We start from the raw sequence: 17,782 nt of genomic DNA, 5'->3' as shown, positions 1-17,782 counted from the left end.
TGAATAATAGTGGTGAGAGTGGACATCCTTGTCTTGTTCCTGAACTTAGAGGAAATGCTTTCAGTTTTTCACCATTGAGAATGATGTTTGCTGTGGGTTTGTCATATATGGCCTTTATTATGTTGAGCTAGGTTCCCTCTATGCCCAATTTCTGGAGAGTTTTTATCATACATGGGTGTTGAATTTTGTCAAAAGCTTTTTCTGCATCTATTGAGATGATCATACGGTTTTTATTCTTCAATTTGTTAATATGGTGTATCACATTGATTGATTTGCATATATTGAAGAATCCTTGCATCCCTGGGATAAATCCCACTTGATCATGATGTATGATCCTTTTAATGTGTTGTTGGATTCTGTTTGCTAGTATTTTGTTGAGGATTCTTGCATCTATATTCATCAGTGATATTGGTCTGTAATTTTTTTTTTTTTTTTTTTTGGTAGTATCTTTGTCTGGTTTTGGTATCAGGGTGATGGTGGCCTCATAGAATGAGTTTGGGAGTGTTCCTTCCTCTGTAATTTTTTGGAAGAGTTTGAGAAGGATAGGTGTTAGCTCTTCCCTAAATGTTTGATAGAATTCACCTGTGAAGCCATCTGGTCCTGGACTTTTGTTTGTTGGAAGATTTTTAATCACAGTTTCAATTTCATTACTTGTGATTGGTTTGTTCGTATTTTCTATTTCTTCCTGGTTCAGTCTTGGAAGGTTATACCTTTCTAAGAATTTATTCATTCCTTCCAGGTTGTCCATTTTATTGGCATAGAGTTGCTTGTAGTAGTCTCTTAGGATGCTTCATATTTCTGCGGTGTCTGTTGTAATTTTTCCTTTTTCATTTCTAAGTTTAATGATTTGAGTCCTCTCCCTCTTTTTCTTGATGAGTCTGGCTAATGGTTTATCAATTTTGTTTATCTTCTCAAAGAACCAGCTTTTAGTTTTATTGATCTTTGCTATTGTTTTCTTTGTTTCTATTTCATTTATTTCTGCTCTCATCTTTATGATTTCTTTCCTTCTACTAACTTTAGGTTTTGTTTGTTCTTCTTCCTCTAGTTCTTTTAGGTGTAAGGTTAGGTTGTTTATTTGAGATGTTTGTTGTTTCTTGAGGTAGGATTGTATTGCTATAAAGTTCCCTCTTTGAACTGCTTTTGCTGCATCCCATAAGTTTTGGATTGTCATGTTTTCATTGTCATTTGTCTCTAGGTATTTTTTGATTTCCTCTTTGATTTCTTCAGTGATCTCTTGGTTATTTAGTAACGTATTGTTTAGCCTCCATGTGTTTGTGTTTTTCACGATTTTTTCCCTGTAATTGATTTCTAATCTCATAGCGTTATGGTCAGAAAGGATGCTTGATATGACTTCAATTTTCTTAAATTTACTGAGGCTTGATTTGTGACGCAAGATATGATCAATCCTGGAGAATGTTCCATGCACACTTGAGAAGAAAGTGTAATCTGCTGTTTTTGGATGGAATGTCCTATAAATATCAATTAAATCTATCTGGTCTGTTGTGTCGTTTAAAACTTGTGTTTACTTATTAATTTTCTGTTTGGATGATCTGTCCATTGGTGTAAGTGAGGTGTTAAAGTCCCCCACTATTACTGTGTTACTGTCAATTTCCTCTTTTATAGCTGTTAGCAGTTGCCTTTTGTATTGAGGTGCTCCTATGTTGGGTGCATATATATTTATAATTGTGGTAGCTTCTTCTTGGATTGATCCCTTGATCATTATGTAGTGTCCTTCCTTGTCTCTTGTAACATTGTTTATTTTAAAGTCTATTTTATCTGATATGAGTATTGCTACTCCAGCTTTCTTTTGATTTCCTTTTGCATGGAATATCTTTTTCCATCCCCTCACTTTCAGTCTGTATGTGTCCCTGGGTCTGAAGTGGGTCTCTTTTAGACAGCATATATATGGTTCTTGTTTTTGTATCCATTCAGCGAGCCTGTGTCTTTTGCTTGGAGCATTTAATCCATTTATGTTTAATGTAATTATCAATATGTATGTTCCTATGACCATTTTCTTAATTGTTTTGGGTTTGTTTTTGTAGGTCCTTTTCTTCTCTTGTGTTTCCCACTTAGAGAAGTTCCTTTAGCATTTGTTGTAGAGCTGGTTTGGTGGTGCTGAATTCTCTGAGCTTTTGCTTGTCTGTAAAGCTTTTGATTTCTCCATCAAATCTGAACGAGATCCTTGCCGGGTAGAGTAATCTTGGTTGAAAGTTCTTCCCTTTCATCACTTTAAATATGTCGTGCCACTCCCTTCTGGCTTGTAGAGTTTCTGCTGAGAAATCAGCTGTTAACCTTATGGGAGTTCCCTTGTACATTATTTGTCATTTTTCCCTTGCTGCTTTCAATAATTTTTCTTTGTCTTTAATTTTTGACAATTTGATTACTATGTGTCTCGGCATGTTTCTCCTTGGGTTTATCCTGTATGGGACTCTCTGTGCTTCCTGGACTTGGGTGGCTATTTCCCTTCCCATGTTAGGGAAGTTTTCGACTATAATCTCTTCAAATATTTTCTCGGGTCCTTTCTCTCTCTCATCTCCTTCTGGGACCCCTACAATGCGAATGTTGTTGCGTTTAATATTGTCCTGAGGTCTCTTAGGCTGCCTTCATTTCTTTTCATTCTTTTTTCTTTATTCTGTTCCGCAGCAGTGAATTCCACCATTTTGTCTTCCAGGTCACTTATCCGTTCTTCTGCCAGTTATTCTGCTATTGATTCCTTCTAGTGTATTTTTCATTTCAGTTATTGTATTGTTCATCTCTGTTTGTGTTTGTTCTTTAATTCTTCTGGGTCTTTGTTAAACATTTCTTGCATCTTCTTGATCTTTGCCTCCATTGTTTTTCCGAGGTCCTGGATCATCTTCACTATCATTATTCTGAATTCTTTTTCTGGAAGGTTTTCTATCTCCACTTCATTTAGTTGTTTTTCTGGGGTTTTATCTTGTTCCTTCATCTGGTACATAGCCCTCTGCCTTTTCATCTTGTCTATCTTTCTGTGAATGTCATGTTCTTATTCTTTCTTTCCTTTCTTTCTTTGGCTGCGTCGGGTCTCAGTTTTGGCATGCACGATCATCGTTGAGGCATGTGGGATCTTTCGTTGCGGTGCACAGGCTTCTCTCTAGTTGTGGTGTGCAGGCTTTTCTCTCTCTAGTTGTGGTGCACAGGCTCCAGGGTGCATGGGCTCTGTAGTTTGCAGCACTCGGGCTCTCTCGTTGAGTTGCGCGAGCTCAGTAGTTGTGGCACATGGGCTAAGTTGCCACACGGCATGTGGTATCCTAGTTCCCCGACCAGGGATCAAACCCACGTCCCCTGCATTTGGAAGGCGGATTCTTTACCACTGGACCACCAGGGAAGTCCCTTAAGTGCTGGTTTTATTTTTAACTTGGAACTTCTGAATATGTTACAATAATTGTGTTTTTTAAATTGAAAATCAGTATCTAGGTGCATTCAACAAGATATTTTTTTTAACACCTCCTACATAGCCAGTGTTGTTTTATGCACCAGGAACAGAGAATTGAACAAAACAAAATCTTGCCCTCATGGAGCTTATATTCTAGCTTGGAGAGAGAGGAAATACATACTAGTTTAGAAGGTGACCATTGCAATGGGAGAAAAATAAAGCTGAGTAAACAGGAAAGGGAAGTGGGTTTGTGGGAGAAGAATGTAACTTTTAAAGAGATAGTCTGGAAAAGCTTATGGATAAGATGGCATTTGAATAGAGACCTAGAGGAAGAGGGAGAATGAGTCATGAGGATACCTGGGAGAAGAGTATTTAGGAAGAGGAAATAGCAGAGCAAGAGTAAGAGCCATACAGACAAAGTGTAATACATAAATTCAGAGAGGTAATTGGGGAAGTAGACAGATCAGGAAGGGCCTCTTTGGCCATTATGCGGTTTTGGACTTTAGCTTTGCAGGAGATAAGAAGCCAGGGATTCTTTTGAGCAGAAAAATAATATGATTCAACATTAATAACAAAGAAATTTCCAAGCATCAAGACCACTAAGGCATGCACTATAGAGTTTGCTGAAATTATATTTAGGATTTTGGAAAATGTATAAACAGAGTCTGAAAGGCATAAATATATTAAAAAGGGTAATAATATTTGGGATAAAATGCACCATCCTCTTTAATATTGTCTTGATATTGTTTGTGAAATTTAAAAAAGATAATGTTGAAAAACTATTAGCCATTCATATGTAATTTCTTTTCATGCTTTCAAGCCAAGTAAATCATCAGTGTAAATATCATTCATGAGTTCTATTTTTATACATAATACAACATGAGCATAGATGTTTTATAAAATGTCAATGGTGAAAAGACTGTTGTAGTCTGAAGACAGTTTATTTAGGAAATAAAATGGTCCCAGCAATGTGGAAACCTGTGTCTGATGCTGGAGCCCTTCCACATTTTTTTGCCTTTTTTTCCCTATACTCTGACATTGACTTGACAGGAGCTTTCTAAACAATCTCCTATTGGTTCTCAGCGAGTTTAGTTCATATTCTGACCATTGTGAACACACTCTACAACTTAAAAATACTTAAGCCCAACTTCACAATACTGAAAATTAGTTGGATAGAATTACCACTGATTACCAAGTTAATTTTCTCTCTCATGGAATCATGTTACAGATGGATAGATTTATACTACTAATAAAAGCATCTTTCTGGATTGCAAAAAAGAATGTAGAAAGTTTTCAAAACTACTTTGGTGGTGGGAGGTAGTGGGGGAAAGAAAAAGTATGAGCTCGTCTTTTAAAAGTGATAATGACTTTTAATTTAATTTTGCTAAAACACTTTGCCTCAGAGCTTAGCCCTGTAGATATTGGGTTTCTCCTTGGAGTAGGTTTAGAGAAGTAGCACAGTACTTATTCCAGCCCTGATGGTTTCTTCATTCTCAGGAAAGTCTCTTTCTCCTCTAGACAATGATTTCCTCAAATATAAAATGAAAAAAATTGATTCTAAGTTTCTTTCTTGATCTAAAACTATATGAAATATCTGCAAATTTTGAGAAAGCCAAATTTTTTTGAGATGGAGAAATTTTATAAATAAGAGTATTACATGAAATTACTTATAGTCTGCTGCTACTATAAGAGTAAGATAATAACCACACCAGTGTATTCTAAAGAAATATACTAAAGGAAATACCTTGCGTCCATTGAAGAGAAATTGTGGTTTTTAGATTTCTGCCTCAGGAGTGACAGATTCAGAAGAGACAAAAGCTACATAGCTCTGTTTTTTCCCAGGCCGGGCCTGGTACGTACCAGCAGGTGGTAGTTACAAGCACTGCTGCGTGCTGGGAAGGCAACCTTCCCCTGCCCTCCACAGACCACCCACCCTAGGATGGAATGTGTTCCAGACTCAGGTAAGCCAGGTGTGCAATAGACAGCGGGCAGGGGGGAAGGGAGATGTTGCTTGCACACCTTTCCTAAAGGACAGGCCCCTCAACTTGCAATGTGCCCTTGGCCCAGCAGCTGTGTTAGAAGGAAGTTCAAACTCAAGTGTTAGTCTATAAGCATATATCGGAACTCTAGGTGTGCATTTCATCTACTAAGTATCCCAAAAGAGCAGGCTGTTAACGAGTTACTTTACCTCTGGCAAGTAACAGTGATACCCAACTAGACAAAAGACAACAGTGCAGAGTACTGCTGTGAATAGAATATCCTTTACAGTGTAGATACCTTCTCCTTAAAGTTTCTCTTTATCAAATCTCATTCTTGAAGACTAGAAAGAACCTGTTGTCTAACTGAAGATAAACCCCTTCATACTTTAATTCCGTCAATTTTGAAATTCTTTCTTAGATGAAACATCAGTTTCCTATTTAAAACATTGTGGTAAAAGGGTTTTAAACCAGCAAAAGAAAAATCTATATAGAAGGATGAGGAGAATTTCTGTGACTGTTTGAATAAAATAATGTCCTGATGAGACAAAGACTTCGCCAAAGGTTACAAGCAAAAGAAAACTCTATTCTCAGCAGTGAAAGGATCAATATTAAATAAGGAAATTAGAGAGAAAAAAACAAATTTGGGGTGAAAATATGATGAGGTGAGGGGCTTAGACTGTTGGAAAATAGGAAACCATAGTGAGAAAATAAAAGACTGTTCAGTACAGTGAGGGCCTTTAGACTGAGGTCTGAGGTCCCAGGGTTCACCATGGCAAGCTTGGCTCCTGCAGGCCACAAGTGTTCTTCATATAATTGCCATATTGTTAGAGAAGTTTTTCAATTTCTGTTTACTTTATTAAAAACTGCCAAAATGGTGTTTCTAAAATTAAGCAGAAAGCCCCAATGAAATAGAAAAATCAAAAGTTGTCAGTTGTGGACAGAGAAAATAAGAAAAGTATAAAAATATATCTGATTTACTTTACACTGAGCTTATTTTGGGGGGGCTGATCTGATTTACTTTACATTGAGCTTATTTGGGGGGGGCTGATGAAGGAGTAACATTTGGTCCTTGAACCACATTTATGGTTTCTGAATAATAAGTTTAGTATATTTCACCTGTAATTACTCCAACAACCTTTAAATAAAATATTTTCATGCCCTTTCGTCAAGAATAAAGTTCAAATTAATTAAGAACTTTTAATGGAAGAGACATCAGAAAGGCAATGTTTGGCCCATGATCAGTTTTCACCTCCCTCCAATTGAGACAGTTGCTCCAGAATCCTCAGTAAAAGAGATGGCCAGTGGGAGGAAGTCAGTGTGGGGTAAGAGAAAGCACGTGGGCTTCAGAGTCTGATAAACTCAAGTTCAAGTCCCAGCTCTTCTATTAACTAGCTGTGAAACTTGGACATGTTGCTTGCTATCTCTGAACTCTGATATGTTAATCTTCAAAAATTAAATGTAATGGTATAACGAAAATGCTTAAGTATCTGGCATAGAAGAAAAACTTGATAAATGTTAGTTTTCATCCTTTTTTCTTTGCCCCCCCCAAATAAGTGAGGTTCATAATTTAGCTTTTTTTTTTGATATCTTAAGGTTGTCATTTTGAGCATAAACAGTTATACTGATTTGTAGTAAATAATAATTTCAGTGCAAATAAAGATGAGTGAGTCCAGTAAAAATAACATGTCTCACATTGCAGTGCCTTTAGCATTCTTATATCTGTTTCTTCTTATGCTTCCAGAATTAGTGTTACATTTTGCTACTGCCTACCTCTAAAATGGCTACCACTTCTCTCTTTTATATTGTTCTTTCTGTTCTACTATAAACGAGTAAACCACAGCTTTCTACACTTATGTGTAAAATCAGAGTATACAGGGTCTAAATGACCCTTAGAGTAAGCAGAGCATCACTTTATTCCTTTGACCATGGATGTAGTAGATATTCAAATGTTAGATGAGCAGGTGATTAAATAAATGACACTAATTTTGGTATCTCAGAAGTCTTTAATGTCTTTGTGTTTCTCAACTATATTCTTAAAAGATACAATTATTGGATAAAATGCTTCTAGAGAAGTGAAAGATTGCTAAATGCACATGTATAGTGTTTTATTTGAAATACTTAATATCAGTACAAGGTTTTTGAAAAGAAAGGAATATGAAAATCTGTGATGTATGAAGAACCCTGACATTATCCAGAAATGTGTTTCTCATATTCTTTCTGTAGGTTGTAAAAGAAAAAGAAACTTGTGTCTTTAGGTGATTTATTGAGTTAATTTTAAAATGTGGCCAATTGAACACACAAGTTACATTCTCTCTCTCTGGAGGCCCCCACTAATATTATAGTAAATAGATAAACAGATAAAGTTCTAACCCCTCAAAGACAAAGAGAATGGGAAGGAAAGGAAAGCAAGTATGTTTTAATCTGGAAAGCAGATGATTGAAAAAGTTACCTAAAAGCTAAAACCTCAATTAGCAGGAGGTCTTCCTACCAGAAGAAAACCTGTGCCACATAACCCAAGAAGGCTCAAAAATTAGAGTTCCCAAGTATCTCAGAAAATGAGGGTACAAGTAGGGCTGGAAAGAGGAGGATTGGTTGAAAGTCTAAATAAGAGGCAGTTCAGATGCCCTAGATCCCATCTGCTACATGTACAGCCAAGTGAATGCCCCTCCCCAAACACTGGCAGAAGACAAGGGGTTGAACCAAAGTTACTCAGGACATGGGGACACCAGGTACAGCCATACAGAAATCATACAAAAACAAAATGATTAAGTGAAAATCTGTTCCTTAAACACTGAGACACTCAGCCCCTTCTATGAACCTCTGAGAAAATGAGCAGGCCATGTCATATACTCTAGGCTTAGAGGGCATAGGATTCCATTCTTGTGACACTAACTGTCCCAGGAGAACAGACCTATAAATATTGACAGTTGGGATTCCCCAGCTGGGTCTCTGCTTAGTCCTCCAAATTGAGGCCCCTCATGCTGACTTTGTATCCAGCTTGTGATTGGATCTAGATTGTGAAACACTGAAATCCATCTATGCATTAATCTTAAGTATGAACAGAAATCCCCAGATTACCACATATTTGAGGAAAGCCTACAACCTGAAATACAAAGAAAGAACTCAAAGGAAACAAAGACCATGCAGGAAACAAAAGAAAATCTTTAAAAATTAGAATTTCACAGAGATGAGAAAATATTGCAGCCATGAAGCAAAAACAAAGTACTGTAAAAACAAAACATACAGGGGGCCCAAAGGAACTCCTGAAAATTAAAAATACAATTGATGAAATGAAAAATTCAGCAGGAGGACTGGAAAATAAAGTTAAGGAAATTGCCTAAGAAGTAGAACAAAGTAAAAAGATATGAAAAGCAGAATAAAAAAATACAAGAAAATTCAAGACTCAGTTCAGGACCAAAATCCAACAGAGAAAATAAATGAGAGGAAATTAGCAAAGAAGTAATACAAGAGATATCCTCAGAAGTGAAACACATGACTTTCAGATTGAAAAGACCACTGAGTTTCTGAACAAAAAATGAAGGAAGACCTATACCACGACAGAAGAAATCAGGGGTAAGAAGTGCCTAAAAGTTTCCAGAGAGGACAAAATAGGACATGTAAAAAAACGTTAGGAATTAATTGGACTTCTGAAGAACAGTGCTTAAAGTAGGAAACAATGGAGCAGTCCTTAAAAACTCTGAAAGAGGGACTTTCCTGGTGGCGCAGTGGTTAAGAATCCGCCTGCCAATGCAGGGTTTGAGCCCTGGTCCGGGAAGATCCCACATGCCGCGGAGCAACTAAGCCTGTGTGCCACAACTACTGAGCCTGCGCTCTAGAGCCCACGAGCCACAACTACTGAGCCCGCGCACCTAGAGCCCATGCTCCACAGCAAGAGAAGCCACCACAATGAGAAGCCCGCACACCGCAACAAAGAGTAGCCCCCACTCGCCACAACTAGAGAAAGCCCACACGCAGCAATGAAGACCCAACGCAGCCAAAAATAAATGAATAAATAAATTTATTTAAAAAAAAAAAAACTCTGAAAGAAAATTAGTTCCAACCAAGAATTCTATATCCATCCAAACTATCAGTCAAGTATAAGGATGAAATAAATATACTTTCAGACATACAAGGTCTCAAAATTTTTCTTCCCATGCTTCCCAGAACTTCCCATGGAAGTTCTTCCAAAGAACTTCCAACTTCTTTGGAAGTTGTTTTGAATCCAAGAAGTAAAGGAATCTAACTCGGGGTTGGGGGTGGGGGTGGAAGGAATTCTTAGGATGAAGATGAAGGGCATCTCAAAATGAGAGCTATGTAGTACACCTAGAGAGCAACCAGTCCAGATTAGAGCAGGAGGATGGCTGTTTCAGGACAATTGTCTCCATTGGAAGGAGAAAAAGAATCAACAATCCCCGATGTGTTTGAACTTGAGAGGAAATTCCATTTTAACCAGAAAGATTGACAATGAACTAGTGACACATACATAAGAAATTCAACATCTGAGTGAAACCAAAAATTTGTACAAGAAAATAAATGTAATCATTTACTAAATAGCTTAACTGTGAATAATATTTGTGTAGTCATAACGGAAGAAACAATATTATGCTGTCGGTAGTGCTGTGGACCAGATGTTCTGATTCTCCCCCTCTTACCAAGTACATAGTAGAATGACGTTTCTTGTCTCCCTTGTAGTTGAATTGGACTATGTGATTCGTTTTGGCCAATAAGTTGTTAGCAAAAGTGATGTATCATTTCCAGGTAGTTCATTTAATGTTGACACAAGACCCTCCAGAGATATTTTTTGCTGTCTGCCACTGTGACCTACAGTCCTCTATACTGTTCAATACACTAGCCACTATTTAAATTAAAATTAACTAAAATTAAAAATTCAGTCCCACGTCACACTAACTACATTTGAAGTACTCATTATCCACATGTGACAAGTGCAGATGTAGAACAGTATAGATTGAAACATTTCAATCATTTTAGAAAGTTCTGTTGGGCACTGTTGCTCTAAATGATGGTTGCTTTGTCATCTAGACGCCGAAGTAAGGACAACAGGAGCCCCAGCCAGTCTCAGATGAACATGTCATTTGAATGAAAAATAAAGCTTTATTGTTTGAAACCACTGAAATTTTTGAGGAATTTTTCACTGCAGCATAACCTAGCTTATCCTGACTTATACAGAAATCCTTGATTCAAACTCAACTCCTAATACCACCTTCTGTATTGGGATAGGCTACATTATGCTAGTCACAGCTTGAAGAAGCTCTGTGACTGTTTTATAGAGTTTCAAAGGGAACTTCCATCAGCACATACTGCAGAAAGATTCTACTGTAATTACTTTGACTTAGGAATGGCTCAGTGGTTAGAGATGGTCAACAGTCTTAAACAAGGCTATTCTCAGAAAAGTAACTTTCATGGAATCTCTAAATGAACAACAACAATAAACAATGGAGGGAATATTTGCTTGTGTTTATAAAGATCTTCCTTTTGAATCCCAGTGATCATTTATTCCTCTATCTTTTGATGGAACTGGTGCAGATAAAGAATGAGAATGAGGCAAAGACTAGTTGTTACTAAGTAAGTGCATTTGTGAAGTTATTGGTAATAATTTACCAAGTGATTTCCCATTCATCATCTTATTTGAACTTCATGGTAGTCCTAGCAGGTAGACAGATACAGAAACCAAAGCTTGGAAATGTGAAGTATTTACATACAGTCATGTGACGTGCTGGAGGAGGAACTGGAACTTAAATACAGTGCTATCTGATTCCAAGTCCAAACTTCCTTCCTCCCCACCTTTAGCTTCTTGTCTCTGCCCCTTTCTTGGTAGTGAGGCCTTCAGGAGCCCCTCTTCTCCGTGGGAAGAGTGAACCCTTATGTAGCCAGCATCACATGCCAAGGCACAGAGCTCCCAGCCTGGTAATTATGTATCTAGCCACTGTACTACTAGTCATCCTTCTCTGCGAGAGCTGATGTTCACACACGGGAGTATTTACTCCTGGTAATAGTAGGAATCACAGTAAGAGTAGCAGTTACAGTAGCAGATGACACTTCTGTGGGACTTACCTATGTGCCAAACATTGTTCTAAGAATTTACATATGTTGATTCATTAGCTACTAAGATTATCCTCATTTAACAGTTGAGGAAACTGAGACACAGAAAGGTTAAGGAACATGTCTAAGATCATATAGCTGCAAGGCCAGAACCCAAGCCCAGGTTCTGACTCCTTGTCCAGCTTTTAACAGGCATATTACTTCCTGTAAACCATAAATAAATAGAGCTCAATATGACCCTATGTATTAGGCAAAAAACTATTTTACCATTTTGTAATAAGAAATGCAAATTTTTTCCTAAGAGAGGAATTTAGATTAGATATTTTAAAAATTCACTTTAACAAGAAACAGTGCTATCAGTTTACCACCTCGTTTGTTTTCTGAGTTTATACAAATTTTTAATATACTTTATTCAATTGAATAACTAATATTTATTGAGTGCTTATTATGCGCCTAGGCACGAGCTAAGCATTTTATGTTATTAGCTCATTTAATCCTCACAAGAACCCTATGTTATAGGTAATGTCATTATCCCTGTTTTATAAATGAGAAAATTGAAGCTTGGAAGTAGCAACCTACCCAAGGTCACCCAGCTAGCGGGCGCAAAGCTGAGATTTGAACTCGACAATCTGACCTTAGAACCAATACTCAAACATTCAGATGGCACCTCTAGAATTTCAAAATTATTTATGATTCCAGAAATTTTCCATATCATCTCTGTTCATTTTTGGTGGTTTTATTGAAACACAATTACTGTATTTTTTTCCATCTAGGTTTATGTTCCAGATGAAAATAATGCTATTTTGGGAAGAAATACAAATAAGCAAGTTTTCGAAGGCTTGACAACTGGACTTCTCAAAGTCAGTGCTGTGGTTTTTGGCTGCCTGATTGCCAATCGACCAGATGGAAACAGCCAGCCAATTACACCAAAAATATCAACACAGGAAATGAAAAGCAAACCCTCACAAGGTGATGCTTTTAACAGTCGAGTTCAGGACCTCATCAGGTAAATTTCTAGATTTCTTAAAACTGTCTTTTTTGTTAAAAAATATATATTAAAATAAATTTAAGTCTCAGGGCCCATGTGATGGCAATCTTTCTCACACCGTCCACAAATTCCTAATACAAAATATACCACATTTTGTAGAGAGAAGGAAAATCCTACTAATGAAAAGCATTACAGTTAGAGCTCATCTGTCTTTCTTGATATTTAGATATTTGATATTAGAATAGGTAGTGTCCAAGCTTTTTATAACTTTTTTTGCTGTCAACTCTTTCCAACTCAAAGAATTTCTAAGAATTTCCCTATCTCAAGTCATCTCTGGTTATAAATTTGGTTCAGATTTAAAACAGTAATAATAGCTATCATTTATGGAGCACCCATTATGTGTAAGGTACTGTAGTAGAGGCTTTACAGCCCTATAAGTGTAGGATTTCTAATACAGACTTTGTAGGTAAGGAAATTGCTCAGTGAGGTTAAGTGCTTTGCCCAAGGTTATGTACTGAATAAGTTTAAAAGTTAAGTAGGAGAGTTGAGACTGGAACTCAGGTCTAGCTGTACTCCCAACAGCTGTATGTTTTCCACTACACAAATGTGGCAATTCCTAACACCTGTTCAAGGTCAGCCCTGCTTCCTTCCAAGGTCAGCTTCTCTCCTGGGAAATTTATTCCTACTTTGACATCTGAATTCTTTTCCCCTCATGAATCTGGAATCAGGTAGGACATTTAATTTCCCAACAGGGTTCCATCTGGTGTTTATCAATTACCTGTCCCACCTGTCAGAAACTCCTCTGTGATCTGCACTGATCTCTGACTTCCAAAACCCATGCAATTTGTTACTCTCTGAAGCTTATAGTAGGTTCATAGGAGAAAGAGAATGCCCTCTTCTGCATTTGCTTCTTTCACAGTTCATAAATTTTACACTGGTCTCTTGTAGTGCTTTCTTGAAAACAGTTGTTTCATTCAGTATCTTTCTTACCCTTGATTACTTTGTTAACTTGTCCCTTCCATCTGCCTGCCCTCTTTCCCCAAGCATATTTATTGCTAGAGAGTACTAGGCCCTTTGGGTCCACAACCATTTATCATACAGCACTTGACTTTGACCCTCCCTGGCCTTTCTCTCAGTTGCCTGATCCCATTCAATTTCCCCATGTCCTTTTGGTCATTGTAGAACCTGGCCCTCTTTGCTGATGAATGCCATTCAGCCCCAGCATTCTCCCTTGGGCTACTCTGTGATGCAGCAACCCTGCATTCTTGTCATCCAGACAGCTTAGCCACCTGCCTCAGCTGTGAAGAGGCAGAAGGTCCAGCCAAGTGCTTCAGTGCAATTCTGGTGGGCCTTCTGGGAGAAAGTACCTACATTTTTACATATATTATTGTAGTTACCAGATCCTTTGTAAAAAGAAGAAGGTTATTAGGGAATAAAAATAACAGTGGTAATCTGCCAAACCAAATAACTCATGTAACTTAAGGGTGTTTGAGAATTATATTACTTCAGTACAAAACCATACCACTCTTTATCTGACTTGAACCACTTTTGGTAAATACTGTTTTCTTGTAGATAATGCATTGTAGGCTTGCTTGATGATCCCTATATGTAGAACCACAAACCTTATCTCAGATCTTCTTAATGAAGCAAACAGAACATGTTTAACTACTTTCATGCTTTCTTTCTCACCTTCTCAAATATGAAGTGACAGGAAATCTCACACCACTCCCTGCTACAGCCTGTGGATTTTTTGTCAGTTTATATCTCTAGCATTGTAAAGTTGTGAGGAAAGCATTCCAACACAGTCTTTGGCACTATTCTCTGACCTGTACCCCTATGGTAGAGCTGGAACAGGGCACATCACCCTGACATACGTCCCTGTTCTCTCCTTATCTGGCACAGAAGAGGCAAGAGGGTGTCTAACCAAGATGAGGTAATAACAGTGTTTATTCTCATTATTTTACATGGTTTAGTCAAGTTTCTAGATCTAAGGGATCCTCAAATATTTATCACCTCAAAATATGATCACTTGTACTCACTTTGTGCCAGACACTTCACAAGGTCCTGGGATAAAAAAACTAAAAAAAAAACCTTTAACAGAATATCCAAATAATATCTTTCGGCTATCAAACATCAGAATTTTTTTTTTCTATAAGATACAAATATTGTCAGTGTCAAGTGTTTAGCATAGTTCTAGGAAAGCAGTATTGTGTGTAGGGTAGAAGCAGATTGCAATTTGAAAAAACACTGGTTTGAAATTTGCTCAGGAAATGCATCAATCCTGAAGCTCTGCAATTCTGTTTTTTCCCAGCTTTACTGAGATATGGGTGACATATAACATTGTGTAAGTTTAAGTTGTACAACGTGATGATTTGATACACATATATATTGCGAAATGATTGCCACAGTAACGTTCATTAACACCTCCCATCAGCTTACATAATTACCGTGTATGTGTCTGTGTGTGTGTGTGTGTGTGTGTGTGTTGAAACGTTTAAGAGCTACTCTCTTAGCAACTTTCAAGTATGTAATACAGTATTGTTATTTTTAGTCACCATGTTGTACGTTACATCACCAGAACTTATTCATCTTACAAATGGAAGTTTGTACCCTTTGACCAACATCTCCCCATTTCCCTGACCCCCCACCCCAGCCTCTGGCAACCACCATTCTACTCTCTGTTTCTGTGAGTTCAGCTCTTTTAGTTTCCACATGTAAGTGAGAACATACAGGATTTATCCTTTACTGTCTGACTTATTTCACTTAGCATAATGCCTTATATGGCCACCCATATTGTCACAAATTGCAGGATTTCCTTATTTTTTATGGCTGAATAATATTTCATTGTGTGTGTATATATGTGTGTGTATGTGTGTGTGTGTGTATTTACCACTTTTCTTTATCCATTCATCTGTTGATGGACACTTTGTTTCCATGTCTTGGCTATTCTGGATAATGCTGCAGTGAACATGGGAATGCAAGTATCTCTTCAAGATAGTGATTCACTTCCTTCAGATATATACCCAGAAGTGGAATTGATAGATCATATGGTGGTTCTGTTTTTAATCTTTTGAAGAACCTCCATACTGTTTTTCATAGTGGCTTTACAAATATACTTTCCCACCAACAGTGTACAAAGGTTCACTTTTCTCTCCACATCCTTGCCAATATTATCTCTTGGTTTGGGGAGTGTTTTTGTTTTGTGTTTTTGTTTTTGATAATAGCCATTCTAACGGGTGTGAGGTGGTATCTCATTGTGGTTTTGATTTGCATATCCCTGATGATTAGTGATGTTGAACATCTTTTCCTATACCTATTGGTCATTTGTATGTGTTCGTTGGCAAACTGTCTATTCAGGTCCTTTGCCCATTTTTTAATTGGATTATTTGTGTTTTTACCATTGAATTGTAGGAGTTCCTTATTTTTTTGAATATTAACCCCTTATCCAGTATATGGTTTGCAAATATTTTCTGCTGTTCTGCAGGTTGCCTTTTCATTTTTTTGATTGTTTCTTTTGCTGTGCAGAAGTTTTTAAGTTTGAAGTAGTCCCACTTGTTTATTTTGCTTCAGTTGCTTGTGCTTTTGGTGTCCTATCCAACAAAATATTGCCAAGACCAATGTCAAGTTTTTTCCTCTATGCTTTCTTCTAGGAGTTTCATGGTTTCAGGTCTTACATTTAAATCTTTCATCCATTTTGAGTTCTTTTTTTGGGAATGGTGTAAGATAGGGGTCCAGTTTCATTCTTCTGCATGTAGTTATCTGATTTTCCCAGCACCATTTATTGAAGAGAGTATCCTTTCCCCAGTGAGTATTCTTGGCTCCTTTGTCAAATATTCATAGACCAGATATGCATGGGTTTATTTCTGGGCTCTCAATTCTGTTCCATTGGTCTACATGTCTCTTTCTATGCCAGTACCATACTATTTGGATTGCTATAGCTTTGTAATATAGATTGAAATCAGGAAATGTGATACCTCCAGCTTTGTTGTTCTTTCACAGGATTCCTTTGGCTATTCATGGTCTTTTGCTGAAGCACAATTCTTTTCATCATGTTCAGTTAGAAATTTGTATCTGTCTCTCAAAACAGGGAAATCAAACTTTGCAACCAAGAGGCAAATAGGTGAGTCCAAGTCACTGTTACCAGCCTTTTGGAATCAAAAATTAGTAAACATAAGGCATCTATTCAAGGAGAAGTTATAAAACTGTACTTTAGCCAAGCACTTTCCTAGCTGCTAGGATGTACTACAGGCACCTCAGGCTCCACAAGTTCAAAACTGAACACCTTATCTTTCTACCCAAAAGAGATACTTTTCCTGTGTCTTCTGTCCTTATCTGTAGCACCAGTATCCCATTTCAGTTACTTAAGCCAGCATTCTGAGCATTGTCAAAGACTCTTCACAATCCTTTACCAAACCAATATCCAATTACGTCTTTAGTACCTATTGATTCTACCTTGTAAATATCTCAGATTTATTACTTTTGCTCCATTGCTACGTCTTTAAGAGTGCAGTCTCTCTTGCAATAGCAGATAACTTGCCTCTGCCTCTCTCCCCATTCCCCTTTTTAAAATAACTTGTTTCCTAATTATAAAATTAATATGTGGTCAGTTTGAAAAACGATTTGAAAAACACAGAAGAGCACAATGGATTTTGTTGAATACACAAAAATTATCTTTAATCCCACCACCCAAAGATAATCATTGGTTTTGTTTTGGTTTTGGTACATATATATGTGGTTATTTTATGAAAAAAATTGTAATATATACACATTGTTTGGTCATACTTTTTTTTAAGTGCTTTTTTCCAAATCAACAGAAACTTGCAAATGAATTTTTACTGGCTTTCCAAGTATTTAATTATGTAGCCATGATTTGCTTCAGGTAACCTATTATTACTTACATAGGTTTATTCTAGTATTTTACTCTTACAGATAATACTGTAAAGAACATCTTTCCCTACAGTTGATTATTGTCTTCTATTAAACATTGAGAAGTATAATTTGGGGGTCAAGGAATATGCATTAAGGATTTTGATCCATATTGCCAAATTGTCCTACATAAAGATTATGTATGACTACGTCCTTGTACCCTCAGCCTAGACACTGTCGGATATCATCATTCTTTTGCGTCTTAGCTAAACTGAGAGGCGAAAATATTTCATTTTTTATATTAGTAGTGATATTGAACATTTTTTAATGTTCACTGGCCATTTTAATTATTTTGTGAGTTGCCTGTTCATGTACTTTGCCCAGTTTTCTATTGGAGGTATTGACTTTTTTAATTGTAAAAGCTCTTCATGTATTAAAATCATTAAGCACATGCATAGAGGGGCAACCATATGAAAGATAGCAAGAGGGCAGCCA

General features: G+C 37.1%; 1 protein-coding gene across 5 annotated transcripts in view; it reads left to right on the top strand.

Moving 5' to 3' along the window:
- Positions 1 to 17,782, top strand: part of SCAPER (S-phase cyclin A associated protein in the ER) — a 473,441-nt gene that overhangs the window by 385,906 nt on the left and 69,753 nt on the right. Inside the window, exon 27 of one of the 5 annotated variants that reach the window (XM_061181879.1) lies at positions 12,207 to 12,439. The exons of the other annotated variants lie outside the window; for them this stretch is intronic. Coding sequence (XP_061037862.1) covers positions 12,207 to 12,439 — 233 coding nt within the window. The remainder of the gene's footprint in view (positions 1 to 12,206; positions 12,440 to 17,782) is intronic. 5 annotated transcript variants of the gene reach the window in all.

The sequence above is a fragment of the Eubalaena glacialis genome, chromosome 2 (assembly GCF_028564815.1).
Source record: "Eubalaena glacialis isolate mEubGla1 chromosome 2, mEubGla1.1.hap2.+ XY, whole genome shotgun sequence".
In the NCBI taxonomy this organism is placed as follows: Eukaryota; Metazoa; Chordata; class Mammalia; order Artiodactyla; family Balaenidae; genus Eubalaena; species Eubalaena glacialis.
Note: the sequence above shows the minus strand (reverse complement) of the source record. Positions and strands in the feature narration are given on the sequence as shown.